The 16,475-nt window shown below is 36.1% G+C and overlaps 1 protein-coding gene across 2 annotated transcripts in view; it reads right to left on the reverse strand.

Annotated features, from left to right (window-relative positions):
* Nucleotides 1-1,215, reverse strand: part of SPAG16 (sperm associated antigen 16) — a 951,181-nt gene extending 949,966 nt beyond the window's left edge. For both annotated transcript variants that reach the window (XM_028112215.2, XM_088022037.1), the window contains exon 1: nt 1,089-1,215. In XM_028112215.2, coding sequence (XP_027968016.1) covers nt 1,089-1,215 — 127 coding nt within the window. The remainder of the gene's footprint in view (nt 1-1,088) is intronic.
* Between the last annotated feature and the right edge of the window lie 15,260 nt (nt 1,216-16,475).

Below are 16,475 nucleotides of genomic sequence, written 5' to 3' on the forward strand. Positions count from 1 at the left end.
TCTAAGACACTAAGGCAGCCACAGAGTTCATTTAAATTGATTTTGAACTACTCAAACTTATATTCCTATAAAAATGTTTGCATTGAATAAAATACTACATATTTTCTTTGATCTTTCCAACTAAGTTCTTCAAAGCTCCCTGAAGCACTGATGTGTACAGAGCCTGAGTCAGGACTGGTGAAAGTTTGCCAAAACCCAGAAAATGAATCACTGTTAGATCTCTGAAGTCTTGACTTAAAACTGGGGGACTCATAGTTGGACAAAAAATAAGGTAGATTTTGGAGTTTCCTTGATATCTTTAAGATAAAACAGATAATCGTCTCTCTCCTACCAGCCTGAAAAAAGTAGGTATCTTTTTCTCATGAATCTCCGATCTCTCCAGTACAATTAAGTGTAAATGCCTAGAGGAGGTGAGCTCAAAAGCCTTACCAAGAAATAGTGAATCTAATTATTCACATATTGCTATTCCATTTTTTTCATATTTCCATGGATAATTGTTCATCACTGTCTCATTTCTTCCTAACATCTCTGAGCCTTTCAGCTCACCAGGTCATCATTTAGTGGCTTTACAATAAAATAAAACTACCTAGAAAGTTGATGCTTACAAATCATTTAAGCATTGGACAACTGAAGCATCTACAGAATCACAGGTTGAACACTCTGAGGTTCAGCTCATTAAAGCCCAAAGGCAGAGAGGTCTTTCCCTGTCTCCTAACTTTCCTGAATTGATTCCCACGGTATTCTGAAGGCTGGGAGCTTATAAGCGAAAGGAGGGTTGAATTAATTTGTTGTGCCACCTTAACATAAAACTTCCATCCAAAGTTTGCAGAGTGGTTACTAAGTACGAGTCCCAAAGGTTCTTCCAACAGGAACCCAGCAGCCTAACACTCCTAAAAGGCAAAGTCTTTTCAGCGGGTAGCCATCAGGGGAACACGGCGGCGGAGACGCCACCTTGAGGCCCAACAGGTGTCTTGCCGGCTGGGAGGCCACAAACCGCGTAGGGCGCCCCAGGTGGGAAGCCCGCGCCCTCGCCCCCAAACCCGTTACCAAAGGGAGCGCCTGGAGGCCGCGGCTACACGTAAGGATACGCTCCAGGTAGTAAGCGCCCTCGGCGGCCACCGCCTCTGCGGTGTCCCCAGCAGCCGTCAAGTCCATTCCCAACGCTTCTTCAAGCACCCTCAGAGCGGAGGCGGGAGTCCCTTGCTTAGCAGCCATCGGAGGCGCTCCCGAGCCCCGCCCCCGGACAGCCTGATCCCTCCCTGAGAGCGAACGCGAAGACGCTTGCCAAGCAACCGCACGCAGCTCTCGCGATAGTCTGACACTCCTCTCGCTGCTCCCACCAGGCGAGCTCCGCGCTCCGAAGGGCTGCCCCCGCCCTAAAAGCGTTGGTGCCCTCTGACCTTCACAAGTTACCACGGCAACGTTGTTGCCTAGTTATCCTGGAACGCAGTTCCTGGAGTGGATGAGAGGAGAAGCAAGAAAGTTGGCTTGGATTACATATACATTTTCTTGCCGAACCAGTTTGGGTTTTTTTTTTTTCTTTTTTTGTCCATTTCGACCCTGGCATTTCTTTCTCACTTCATTTTCTTCCCTAAGTTGCCTTGCTCCTGGTTCTTACATGCCCATCATCAGCCCCTTAATTTTAGATGTGTGGAGACCCCCAGTTGTCCCCAGGGAAGACTTCTGGAAAAGAGAAAGAACCTCAGAGCCAGGAGGAAAAATAAAAAAGTTATAGAAATCATTATTGAGAGACTGACTCAGGGGAACTAACCTCAGTCACATAGCAATAAAGACCTAGGGTAGTCACCTTAGTCGATTTCCTTCTTGGGCTCTTTTAAAATATTTATCTGGACATCTGTTTTGACTTCGATTTCATACACTGGGGCTTGGAAGACTATTTGTAGTGTTGACTCGTGAAAAGAAAGACACTTCATAAGAACTATGAGGTACAAATCGTCCTAACACAATGTGTTATAAATGATATTTGCGCAATCATGTGCACTCCTTTTGCAATGACAAACTCTTCCTCAGTTTTGTATTGTGTATATATAGGAGGCATCTGCTGGGCCTTTTTCTTTGTAGATTCTTTTCCATGCTATGTTTCTTGATGAAAACTGGATGCCATATGTGGAATATAAGAAACGGCACAGAGGATCCTAGGGGAAGGGAGGGAAAACTGAATGGGAAGCCATCAGAGAGGGAGAAAAACCATGGGAGACTCTTAACTATAGGAAACAAACAGGGTTCCTGGAGGGGAGATAATTGGGTGATGGACATTAAAGAGGGCACGTGATGTGATGAGTAATGGGTGTTATAGGTAACTGATGAATTATTGAACTCTACATCTGAAACTAATGATGTACTATGTGTTGGCTAATTGAATTTAAATTAAAAAAAAAAACTGGATGCCAAAGAGCAATTCATTATGAAAGCTCCCATTTATTATCAAAAAAATAATAGTGGTATTTTCCTAATGAGGTGATTGAGAGCCTGGGTGTTGGAACCAGAGAGGCTGCATTCAGAGCCTGGCTCCAACACTTACTAGTTAAGAAACTTTGGGCAAACCACTTACTGCCTCTAGCCTCAATTTCCTCATTTGTAAAATGAGGATAATAACATAATCTACCACAAAGCATTGTTGCAGGGGCAAAATATAAAGAATTAAGAATTTACCAGGCACAAAGTGGACACTAAGAAATAGATGTTTTTTCTATTGAAGTTAATTGCTTAGGTTTGTTATGTTTTTTAGAATAGCCAAGGGTCGCAATTAGTCATAATACTCCCTCATTTCTTGTATCTATTATTTTAATAACTTACTCTTGATGTCTCACATCAAACATATCCTCGATGTTCATTAAATGCAAGGAACAGTTATAAGGGACTAAAAATACAGGAGAGGAGCTCTGAAATTAGAGAATCTAATGCTTTTATAGAAAGTCTGCTCTTTGTTCCAAAGAAGACATTACCTCATACCCTCAAGTTTCTTCTGTAAACACTTGCCTGAGAAATGGCCTGGGTAAAGAGTGGTGAGGGCTCTGCACACCCAACAAGGTATGAAGGAGCATAAGAGAGCCAGGAAGGAAGGCCTCTCTGAACAATTAGTGCTTACTTTGATTTTTTTTTTGTGTATTACATCGGTTCTTGGCTGTTCTTTTTCTTAGCTTTTAGATGTAATATGTGTCATGTTCTACAGAAGGTTTGAATCCTGGCTTTTCTGTATAATCTTAATTAACTTAAGCTCTTTGAGCTTTAATTTCCTTTTCTTTAAAACAGATATTTTAATACCTACATTACTAAAATATAAATAGTATATGAAATTTCTTCTTTGGTAAAATGTCTATTCACCTCTTCTGTCCATTTTTTAATTGGATTATTCATTTTGGGTGTGTTGAATTGTGTAAGTTCTATATATATTTTGGACTAACCATTTATCAGCTATGTCATTTGCAAATATCTTCTCCCATTCTGTAGGTTGCCTTTCACTTTTGTTGATTGTTTCCTTCGCTGTGCAGAAGCTTTTTATTTTGATGAAGTCCCAATAGTTTATTTTTGCTTTTGTTTCCCTTGTCTCAGGAGACATATCTAGAAAAAAGTTGCTATGGCTGATGTCAAAGAGGTTACTGCCTGTGTTCTTCTCTAGGATTTTTATGGTTTCAGGTCTCACAGTTAAGTTTTTCATCCATTTCAGGTATATTTTTGTGTATGGTGTAAGGAAGTGGTCCAGTTTCATTCTTTTGCATGTTGCTGTCCAATTATCTTAACACCAATTGTTGAAGAGACTGTCTTTTTCCCATTGGATATTGTTCCCTGCTTTGTTGAAGATTAGTTGACCATAGAGTGTTGGGTTCCCTTCTCGGTTTTCTGTTCTGTTCTATTCATCTATGTATCTGTTTTTGTGCCAGTACCATACTGTTTTGATCACTACAACTTTGTCATATAACTTGAAGTCCAGAATTGTGATGCCTCCAGCTTTGCTTTCCTTTTTCAAGGTTGCTTTGGCTATTTGGAATCTTTTGTGGTTCCATACAAATTCTGGGAATGTTTGTTCTAGTTCTGTGAAAAATAAAAAAAATAATACAAGAAACATCAGGTGCTGATGAGGATGTGGGAAAAGGGGAGCCCTCTTGCATTGTTGGTGGAAATGCAAACCAATACAGTCCTGGAAAACAGTATAGAGGTTCCTCAAAAAAGTTAAAAATAGAACTACCCTATGATCCAACAATCACACACACACACACACAGGTATTTATCCAAAGAACACAAAAAAACTAATTCAAAGAGATACATGAACCCTAATGTTTATGGCAACATTATCTATAATGACCAAATTATGGAAACAGCCTCAACTGATGAATGGATAAAAAGATGTGGTATATACACACAATGCAATATTACTTAGCCATAAAAGGGAATGAAATCTTTCCATTTGCAATGACATGGATGGAGCTAGAAAGTATTATGCTAAGCAAAATAAGTCAGAGAAAGACAAATACCATATGATTTCACTCATACATGGAATTTAAGAAAAAACAAACATGAAAGGGGAAAAAAAAGAGAGAGGGGGGCAAACCAAGAAACAGACTCTCAGCTATAGAGAACAAACTGATGATTATCAGATGGTAGTAGGTGGAGAGATGTGTTAAACAGGTGATGCTCATCACAACAAGTGTATGGAAGTGTTAAATCACTATATTGTACATCTGAAATTAATATTGCACTGTATGTTAACTAACTGGAATTTAAAGGAAAAACTTTAAAAAGATACATAATAGTAAATGAAATGGAATATATAAAAAGCACTTATCCCCATATCTAGTATATCAAATATTTTCAATAAATAATTGCTAATAAAACTGACTGAAAATGTTGAGTTGATCCCAAATTGGATATTATATTTGTAAGAAACTTACATATATAGGAACATTTTTAAGACAAAACTTAAATGTTTTTAGAAACATGCAGCACTCAGAGCATCTGGGTGACTCAGTTGGTTAAGTGTCTGCCTTCTGCTCAGGTTATGATCTCGGGGTCCTGGGATCCAGGACCACATTCCACATGGGGCTCCCTGCTCAGCTGGGAGCCTGCTTCTCCCTCTGCCTGCCCCTCCTCCTGCTTGTGCACACATGTGCTCTCTCATTCTCTCTCTGTCAAATAAATAAACAAAATCTTAAAAAAAAACCTTTATAGAAACACACAGCACTCAAAAAAGGGGAAGGTTTTAATAGAGTCATAAGAAAGTAAATAAATAATGGCCATTATCCACCACCTCAGGTAGAGGAAAATTGGGAAAGATTCTTGTCAAAGAATTTTTTATTTTTTATTTTCTTTAAGATAAAAGAGCTCTTTAAAAAAAACTGTACCTCAAAGAAGTATCATCACTGCCCTCCTCAAAAAAAAAATTTTTTTTAATCTAGAAGTCTCATTCTCTAAAAGTTCCAAATAACCAAAATTTTACTTCAGAGTTCCCAATTTGATTATGTCAATTTCATGGATTTTAAATTGAGAAGTCACCCAAGATATTTTTGGTTCAAATATAATTTGAACACATTTCACAGGGACATACACTACAGTATATTTAAAAGTTCAAATTAGAAACATCTTTAATATTTTTTAACCTTTAGATCTCTACAATAAATGTGTAATTTGTTAAATCAATGAAATAAAAGCAAAAATAATCTTAACAAATGTAAACAGAACCAATAATTGCCTTCAGATAAAAAACAGGATAAAAAACAGATAAAAAACAAATTTTGTAGCAACTGCTAATATCTTAAAACTAGTATGTCTTTGCAAGGGATGACTTTTAAAATATTTTTATATTGGAATTATTCTGTTAATTGCTGGTTTAATTTAAAAAGAGTGTGAATGCCTTACTAAGAAAAAACAAAAACATCAGATCATAGTAGTGGTTTCAGTTATAATGCTGTTATGTGGTCTTTCTATTCTACAGTCCTTCCTTTTAAAAAATATTTTACAAGCTTCCTTGAAGTGGGGAAAAAGAAAGTAGCTTCACATTTTGATGAATGAATGGCAAGCTCTCTAGTTTCCTCTTGAATATGTTCCTGAAAGAGGTAAATAAAGAAAACCAATGGAGACAGTCAATATAATGCAACAAGTACAAAGGACAACAAATTTTATTTGATCCCAGCCTAAATGCTCCATTTTTGTAAAAGTGAAGTTATTTTTAAAAGCAAAACCAGGAAGTAATTTGACAATGGATTTACTCTCCCTATTTGTAGTTTCAAAGGAGAAAATATTCATATTCAAAAAGATAATAAAGTACTATTCAATTTTCACAAGTATGAGTGTTAATGTGTTTCCAATAGAACCCAAGCCATTTACTGATGCATCTGTTTATAAAAGTAACTATTTTGTTTTCTTTCAAAACTTCATAGTAAGTAGTAGTCAGTTTTAGAATTTCAGAATTCATAAGAAGTAGTGGTCATTGACTGTGGTGAAATTATCATTTTTCAAGCATACAGCTATATTTCCCCTTTTTATACAATCAACTTTTTGAGAATCCATGTCTCCTGTACTCTCGATCCTGTCAAACAGGATCAATCCTCTGACTCTGAGGATCACATGACCCTGGTTTAACCTCATAAGAATATTTCATTCCATTCAACTACAGTGATCAGTTCCTGAGTTGGCATGTGACCTATAAGTAGCCAATGATATTTGATGGGAATTTGTTGAAAATTCTGGTAGAGAGACTTACTCCGTTCCTTGGGACTCACATTCCAGAGTTACCATAGCTACCTTGCAAGTATGAAGAAAGTTTCTGTCCAAGAATTGAGTCAATGTGAAAAAAAAAGAAAACCCAAGTCCAGATAAAATCACCTGAACCTCTAGTACACCCATATATATTTCCTTGTTCTGTCAGCTGAGAACTTAGAAACAACAATACCCCTATAAAAATGAGCACATCTAGCACAAAATCTTGGTTTCTAATACCATTTTCCAATAAAAGGGATGGCCATTGGAGAATGGCCAAATCTAGGGCTGAGCTGAGAATGTATGTAATGAACCTAGAGAATCTTACAGTGCCCTTCACTAAAAACTTACAATAATGAGGACAGGAGCAAGTTGAAAGAGTTCCCCAAAATATACAAAGCTAGAACAATTTGAACAACAAAATTTATAAAGTAGTATTGGAGTATAACCCATAGTATAAAACAAATATTTATGTGTCCATTTGATATAAATAAATGATTACCTATATAAATAAACAGAGGAGAATGAACACATCTCCTATCAAGAAGAATTCCAATTAATATATGTAGATGTGCCACCTTATGGGAGTGGAGTCTAATTCCCCACCCCTTAAGTGTGTAATGCACATGGTGACTTTCTTCCAAAGAATACAATATGGAAGGGAGGGGGTGGAAAGAGTAACTTTACAATGGAGAAACTTGGCAAACTACTTCAAAAAACCATGACCCCAAGCTAATTATGAGAAAAACATGAGACAAATCTCAGTTAAGGGACATTCTGCAAAACACCAGTACTCCCTAAAACAGTCAATATCAACAAAAGCAAGGAAAATGTGAAAAACCATCATAGACATGATGGTTAACCGTAATGTAAGATCTTGTAACAAAAAAATGGACCTTAGGTAAGTACTAAAGAAATCTGAATAAAGTATGGACGTCAGCTAATAATAATATATCAATATTGATTCATTATACATGGTAATTGCACCATATTCATGTAGGATGGTAATAACAGGGAAAACTAGGTGTGGGTCTATGGGGACTTTCTATACTATCTTCACAACTTCTTGATAAATCTAAAACTATTCTAAAATTAAAAGTTCATTAAAAAATTACTCAAATCATAACTCTAGTAATGAATGCCCTTAAAAAACTCACACCTTGATCTTTCTGTTACTTGAAACAATAAATTACTTTTGCTTAAGCAAATTTCTGTTGGGCTTTCTGTCACTTGCCATTCAACAAGACTGAGCTGATATATCTTTATTATTTTCACACTATTTAAAGATATACTTTACTACTATGAGGTTTTTTTTGTAAAAAATGTCTGATATAACATATCTATGTGCATTTAACACACAGATGGAAAAAACACAGTTTCTTCTCAGATATAGTTGAAAACTGATGAGCTATTTTAGAAGTCCAGGGCACCCTCTTCTATCTTGTCTACTGGTCACATACTTCTTCATCTATGGACTGAAAAGAGAAAGATAGAAAGAACTGGCCACCCGCCACCACTCCAGCAACCCTCAGTTGTTTCCTGAGATTAAGAATTCCTCCTATCAGTGAAATCATATGATAGTATGTGCTATGGTGAGCGCTGTGAATTGTATAAGACTGTTGAATCACAGACCTGTACCTCTGAAACAAATAATACATTATATGTTAAAAAAAAAAAAAGAAGAAGAAGAAGATAGCAGGAGGGGAAGAATGAAGGGGGGGAAATCGGAGGGGGAGACGAACCATGAGAGACTATGGACTGAAAAACAAACTGAGGGTTTTAGAGGGGAGAGGGTGGGGGGATTGGTTAGCCTGGTGATGGGTATTAAAGAGGGCACGTACCGCATGGAGCACTGGGTGTTATACGCAAACAATGAATCATGGATCACTACATCAAAAACTAATGATGTAATGTATGGTGATTAATGTAACATAATAATAATAATAAAAAGAAGTGGCCAAGTCAAAGGCAACAACAATGGCAGTGATTGGAAAGAGAAATTGTGGAGAGGACAGTGCAAGTTGGAAGTAGTACTTGGAGAAGGGGTAGGTAGAAAAGAAGTCCGGGGCGCCTGGGTGGCTCAGTCAGTTAAGCGGCTGCCTTCGGCTCAGGTCATAATCCCAGTGTCCTGGGATTGAGCCCCGCATCAGGCTCCCTGCTGGGTGGGGAGCCTGCTTCTCCCTCTCCCTCTGCCTGCCTTTCTGCCTACTTGTTCTCTCTCTGTATCTCTCTGCCAAATAAATAAGTAAAATCTTTAAAAAAAATTTTTAAAAAGAAAAGAAGTCCAACATGGGAGACCATCATGACAATTCCAGCAGTGAACATTAAATGCACATCTAATGCCCACATCAAACAATGGAAGCTTGCTGTGGAAATTCCTTTGTCCAATATTCAGTGGGGTGTAGAACAATTTCCAAGACAGCCTTGTTAGTTGGAGCTTTCTTTTAGACATTGCAAGTTTAAATGCCACATTTCCATAACTAAAAACAATGAAGCGGATTCATCTAAAGTGTTTTGTAATCTCTGATTGGTTATAATATTTCTTAGCATTCCACAGTTGTCCATGCCAGTAGAAATAATGAAGGAAGAAAAAAAGGAAAGGAAAGGAAAGGAAAGGAAAAAGGGAAGGGAAGGGAAGGGAAGGGAAGGGAAGGGAGGAAGGAAGGAGAGAAAGAAAAAGAAAGAAAGAAAGAAAGAAAGAAAGAAAGAAAGAAAGAAAGAAAGAAAGAAAGAAAGAAAGAAAGAAAGAAAGAAAGAAAGAAAAAAGAAAGAAAGAAAAGAAAGAAAGAAAGAAAGAAAGGAAAGAAAGAAAGAAAAAGAAAGAAAGAAAGAAAGAAAGAAAGAAAGAAAGAAAGAAAGAAAGAAAGAAAGAAAGTGAAGGAGGGAGAGAGGGAGAGGAAAGAATGAAAATAAAACAAAACCTTCCTCTTAGACATACACCTGCAATGCTCAGTTCTTTGGGGAATATGGGAAACAGAGTTTGAATTTTCCTTTTTTTTTTAAGGTAACCCTTTATTGTTTGTTGTTCCTCCACTAGGAGAGTAGGGCTGGGGGTAGATAAGCCGGTTAGGTATTGTATTCAGAATGATCAGTCTGGGGGAATGTTGGGATAGAGAGCTGTGTCTCAAAGGATTTATCAAAGTTAGAGGGCTGAGTGTAAACTGAGTGTCCAGGGACAAGACACAGAGCCATGCAAATCACAGACTCAGGCAAAATGAGAATAATGGATTAAATGAAGGGTAATGGATAAAAATCCAAGATACATATGTCAGTTCTAAAAGAGTCAGATTTGGGGGCGCCTGGGTGGCTCAGTCGTTAAGCGTCTTCGGCTCAAGTCATAATCCCAGGGTCCTGGGATTGAGCCCCGCATCGGGCTCCCTGCTCCGCGGGAAGCCTCCTTCTCCTTCTCCCACTCCCCCTGCTTGTGTTCCTGCTCTCGCTATCTCTCTCTGTCAAATAAATAAATAAAATCTTAAAAAAAAAAAGACATAAAAGAGTCAAATTTTAATTATTGTAATGAAAAATGTTGTGTATGTTATGGTAAATGAATTCTTCAGTTCACTATCCATGCTTGCTTTAAACCCTACATCTGCTCCCCCACAGCCGCCCAGTTCCGTCATTTTTGCTCTTTTGGTAAATACTGCAATTATCATGGTAAATAAGAATACTTATTTCATGCCATTATTATAAGAATTCAGAGGAGCTTAATATGTACGAAGCACAATGCTTGGCATACTGTAAATAAACAAATAAAGATCGCAATTTCTAACTAATTAATTGCATTTTACTCATTGAACATACCTACATTAGAGAACTATTTTGTGTCAGGCACAACACTAAGCTTAAGAGAAGATATAAAAATACTCATATTTATTCTATGCTACAGAAATATTAGCATTGAAAATATCTATTTTTTAATCTAGATTTTTTTTTTGGTGTTCATAAGAAACTGACCTAAATTGCAGATGCACCTTCCTCCAACCTCACACAGACACACCATGATTTTGAGCACTTACATATTTTGTTTTTCTAATCAATAAATTAAAAATTAATCAGGCACAAGGAGGTGCTTCTAAAGCTTTAGTAGTATCTGCAGGAGAAAAATAATCTATGTTTTACAAAAATATTAGAGGGATTTCAATGACAACAGTTGCTTGATGACAAAATATAGCAGGAGAAACAGGATCTGAGCAAGGATAGCAACAACTAAGCTAACAATTATGAAGGCTCTAATTTTCCATACTTTAAGTAGAGATCTATGGAAACTGACATCCTGCCAATATCCACTAACATTTCTCTTGCATTTACAGAATATTTTTTAAGTTCTTTAACAACTCCAATATCCAGAAAATACTTTTCATATTTATATAAACAGCCAATACCTTGCAATAATTTTTTGTTTTTACATAGAAACATTTGAAATATTAAAACAAATAGAATATAAAAATATTCTTATGACTGAACTTAGCAGCAAGAGAACATTAAGTAGGGGCCATTGTTCTCAGATGAGAATTATTACTAGATGATCAAGAATTCTTAATAAATATATCAGAATGTCCAATGGCTACTGGATTGTATACTTGAATCTAGAAGGAAATAAATATTTTATTTTCTAAGAAACTTCAGTCGTGAAAAAAAATCTTTTCCATAAGATTATTCACAATTTTAGCTTCTGAGAGTAAAAAGTAATCTGGAAAATATTTCTGAAAATCCCTCTTCCTATATGATTTTATGACTGTGAAGGCCATTGAGCCCACCACCACTCACAGCACTCTCAACCATTAATTTTCATTCCCTGACAAGTAGTGAACTATAGTGTCTTTTTATGTTTGTTGTCATTTCAACTTATATGAAGTCTCTTTTATTATTTTCTTCTTTTCTATATTTTTTGTCAATTTGTGAGAGCTGTTTGTAATTATTGATATTAGGTTTTAGTCTATAAATTCTATTATAAATATTTGTCCACATTTATCATCTTGTTATTGACTTTATAATATATTTTGAAATGAAAAACTTTCAGTTTTCCTGTAGTTAATTATGGTTATATTTTCTTTTATGTCTTCTGGGTGTACAGTCTTGGTTAAGAATATTTTACCAAATCTTAGATATTATAAACACTCTCCTAAATCCTAAAAACTCTTAATGTTCTTATTTTTTATTTTCCATATTGGTCTTCAATTCATCTATGGTTTATTTTTGTATAAGAGATAAAATAGATTCCTACCCGGTGGCTAGTTAATAATACCAGAACTTTTTAAAATAATTTCTCCTTTCCCATTGAATATATCATTTTATATATTAAATTCTCATTTATATTGAGATTTATTTATGAAATATTTATTCTTGTAACTTGTTTTTTTCTATACCAATGCCATACCGATTCATGTTTAGTGGTGTTTTTTTTTTTTTCAGATACAGCGTTTGGATATCTAGAACATCAAACCTCTTTCCTATACCTCTTTTTTCTTAGCAAATTTGGGGCAATAGACATTCATATTATTTATACGAGCCTCCTCCCTCCCAAAAAAAAAAAACCACCTTGGAATTCTAACAAGAGCTGCATTGAATATGTATATTAATTTTAGAAGTATCGACTTCCTAATAATGTCTTCCTGTGGAAGGACATAGTACACTTTTCCATTTGCTCAATTTTGTTTTATGTCCATCAATAAGATTTTATATTTTTATATCATGAACTATTCCAAAGGTATATAAAGTATGATAAATTATTTACTATATACATTTTATAGAAATTGAATGATTCTTCACTCAAGAAAATATTTTATATAAAACAACTCCCAGTTATGAGGAGTTCCTTGATTTAAACCACTTCATTTTGTCTTGTGAAGCATTATCTGTGATTTCATTTTATTTGATTTATCTAATAGTTATTGAATTTAATCAATGTTCTCTACAATTTTCAGATAAAATTCTATTTAATATTTTGTACTGTTCTAACTCATTTTCGATCAATAAACTTGTATTGATTGCTTTGTCTTGATATATTGCACCAGAAAATATCAAAAAATAAGGAAACATGGTACATTCAAATAAAGTATTTAATAGGTTAACATCCAAATTTATTCAGGTTTGATTATTGCATACTACCTTTTCTTCCTACAGGCTCCTATTTACCTTCAATTCTTTCCTTCTTCTTTTCTTTGCCTTCCTAATACTCAAATTTCAGATGATTTAAAACTCTATATGTGACTTTTTTGGTCTTGGGAGGAAAGTAGAGTAAAAAACACAATATTCAATGCAACACATATTTATTGATTTCTTCCATGCACAATGTTCAGTACTAGGCATCAGTGAGAAGAGTGGATTAGAGATTCAAAAATAAATAGCACATGTTTCCTTATTCCAAGGAGTTTACAATCTAATAGATAATTCTACTTTGAAAAATTATTTAAGAAAAAAAAATGACTGTTCCAGAAATATATAGCAGCATAAAATTAGAAAATGTTACTGAAATAATGAGAAGGGGGAGGAGACACAACTTAGGTTAAAAATAAAACAAAGACTAAAAAAAAGAAAAAAATTCAAATAATGAAAAGAGGAAAAGTGGATTCTATGGTACATGACTGTGTGACAACATAGAATACATTTTGAAAATAAGTTTTTAAAAATTTATGGCGTCAGGGCACCTGGATGGTTCAGTCGGTTAAGCATCTGCCTTCAGCTCAGGTTGTGATCCCAGGGTCCTGGGATGGAGCCCACATTGGGCTCCCCGCTCAGCGGGAAGCCTGCTTCTCCCTCTCCCACTCCCCTGCTTGTGTTCCCTCTCTTTCTGTCATTTAAGTAAATAAAATCTTAAAAAAAAAATTATGGTATCATAGTTGACTTTCTATTTAAAACTGTAAATTGGTCATAAATTTCAAGGTGTAAAACCACCTTCTTTCTTGCAAGTGATTCTCTAAGCTCAGTGCTCAAACCAGCAGCAGCACTTGGGAACTTATTAGAAATGCAAATTCTAGGGCCCAACACAGACTTACGGAATCAGAATCTCTGACGTGAGGCCAGTAAAGTGTGTTTTAACAAGCTTCCCAAAATATTTTGGACACTGAAGTTTAAGAACCATTGCCTTATCACATTTTTCAACTAGTTTCCAATAGGTGTCTTCAATGTATATGCATGTAAAGATGCAAAACTTGGTGCTTGTAAACAGGTGTTTGGTACAGTGCTTTCCAGTTTTCTCTGGCCAGTCATTAAGTAGTTGATGAAGTCACCAGCATGTTCAGGATAGCTCCTTATCAAATTTTGATCTCTGGATAATCTACCACAACTTCTACTTCTGATTCACAGAAATTTTTCCCAGTAGATAACTATGCCCATTGTTGCTTTAATTACTCCCCAAAAAGGGTTCAATGACATTGCCTTCAAAGTGAAACAATGACTTTAATTCCACCTCCAAAATGGTTATGGTTTACAGTGCCCTGGGGGTATCTGTCCAAGAGACAAATGGCAATGGGTAGTCCATAAACACACATACCCACACACAGAGAATGTATTTCAACAGCCTTGAATGACACTTCCTCAAGAGCTGGGAACCTAAGCAACACAAACAAGAGAACAAATGAAACCCAAACAATCCTTTTGCTACTGAAAGGATACACATAAGTGCAGAGGGAATATTTGAATTGATTTCATCCATGCAAAATTTTCAGGAGTGTTAAGTAAAATAATACAAACTTTAAGGCTAAAAAACAATTTACATATTTTAAATAAATACATATTTTTAAATAAAAATATAGGCATATATGTCTCTTAACCAAACCATGAATTTTATCATCTGTGTTAGAGCTTCATCATCATTTCTTGCCAGATGAAGAGGGACAAAGGCAAATGAAGATGTAGAAACAACTTTTTGAACTGGCATTTGATGCCTGTCAGTGTCATAATGCACAAGAAATTCAGGAAAAACCCAAGACTAAGAAGAGAATATTAGTGACTACAGCATAGTCATAAATAGTGCAACCTCTGAAGCAACCATTTAGCAGCAGGGTGACACTGGAATAGTTACTTAACCCTTGTGAGTCTCAATGACTCATCCATAAAACAGGATTATAAAATAATTTATATGGAGATATAGTAAAGTTTCTGGAACATTATAAGAGCTCAGTAAATCTTATATAGTACTATTTTTATAGACTAATCTAAGACAGGTATGCCTCCTGGGGTTTAGCAGATCTGTCAAATTTCAGCTACCAGGTGCAATGATAAAGCAGAGCAAATTTCCTCTGAAGCACTCCCAGATGTCTCCTGCTAGATTTCTGTAGCCCTAGAGTTTCTCTTTCAACTTCTTGGGGAATTGAGCAAGCAAGAACGGGAAGCCTGAGGGCATTGATTCTCAAAGTGTGTGCCAATCAAAGTAAATTTCACTAACATGATTCCTTTATTTCTATTTATACCTATTCTAAAATAGAAGATAATTCTCCCCAATAGAGCTAAAACCTCCGTAAGAAAATATTCTAACAGTGAGAGTTCCACAACTTCTCAAATAAACATCTCCAAATTTGGTGAAATTAAATGACAGTGAATGAGCAAATATACTGAGTTTAACATGGATTTCATCACACTGGAAATATGTGAAAACATTTAATTATCTAATCACAAATTAGAAATGTGAATTACAATGTTGCAGTTAATCAACTCATAGTCTTGAGTTCCTGAGACCCCAGGAAGGATCCATTTTTCTTTCTGATAGTCATCTTCTAAAAACAGAATTATTTCTACATAATTTCATTTTGATATATTTTTAAAATTTTTTACTGTTATGTTAATCACCATACATTACATCATTAGTCTTGGATGTAGTGTTCCATGATTCATTGTTTGTGCATAACACCCAGTGCTCCACGCAGGACATGCCCTCTTTAATACCCATCACCAGGCTAACCCATCCCCCCACCCTCCTCCCCTCTAAAACCCTCAGTTTGTTTTTCAGTGTCCATCGTCTCTCATGGTTGGTCTCCCCCTCCGATTTCCTCCCCTTCATTTTTCCCCTCCTGCTATCTTCTTCTTCTTTTTTTTTCTTAACATATATTGCATTATTTGTTTCAGAGGTACAGATCTGTGATTCAGCTGTCTTGCACAATTCACAGCACTCGCCATAGCACATACCTTCCCCAATGTCTATCACCCAGCCACCCCATCCCTCCCACCACCCACCACTCCAGCAACCCTCAGTTGTTTCCTGAGATTAAGAATTCCTCATATCAGTGAGGTCATATGATACATGTCTTTCTCTGATTGACTTATTTCACTCAGCATAACACCCTCTAGTTCCATCCACGTCATTGCAAATGGCAAGATCTCATTCCTTTCGATGGCTGCATAATATTCCATTGTGTACATATACCACATCTTCTTTATCCATTCATCTGTCGATGGACATCTTGACTCTTTCCACAGTTTGGCTATTGTGGACATTGCTGCTATAAACATTGGGGTGCACATATCCCTTTGGATCCCTACATTTGTATCTTTGTGGTAAATACCCAGTAGTGCAATTGCTGGATCGTATGGTAGCTCTATTTTCAACTGTTTGAGGAACCTCCATACTGTTTTCCAGAGTGGTTGCACCAACTTGCATTCCCACCAACAGTGTAGGAGGGTTCCCTTCATTTTGATATTTAAATAAATGTGTACACACAAACAGTATTTGTTATAAGAAGGAGAAAATATACTTATAAAAAAAAGGGTAGAGAAGCGGCTGCAGTGCCGAGTGGAGCAGGCAGGCAGCCGAGCGCGAGCAGGGG

Source organism: Eumetopias jubatus, unplaced genomic scaffold (assembly GCF_037043125.1).
Source record: "Eumetopias jubatus isolate StellerSeaLion01/CBP00866 unplaced genomic scaffold, mEumJub1_p1.0 scaffold_3, whole genome shotgun sequence".
Taxonomy (NCBI): domain Eukaryota; kingdom Metazoa; phylum Chordata; class Mammalia; order Carnivora; family Otariidae; genus Eumetopias; species Eumetopias jubatus.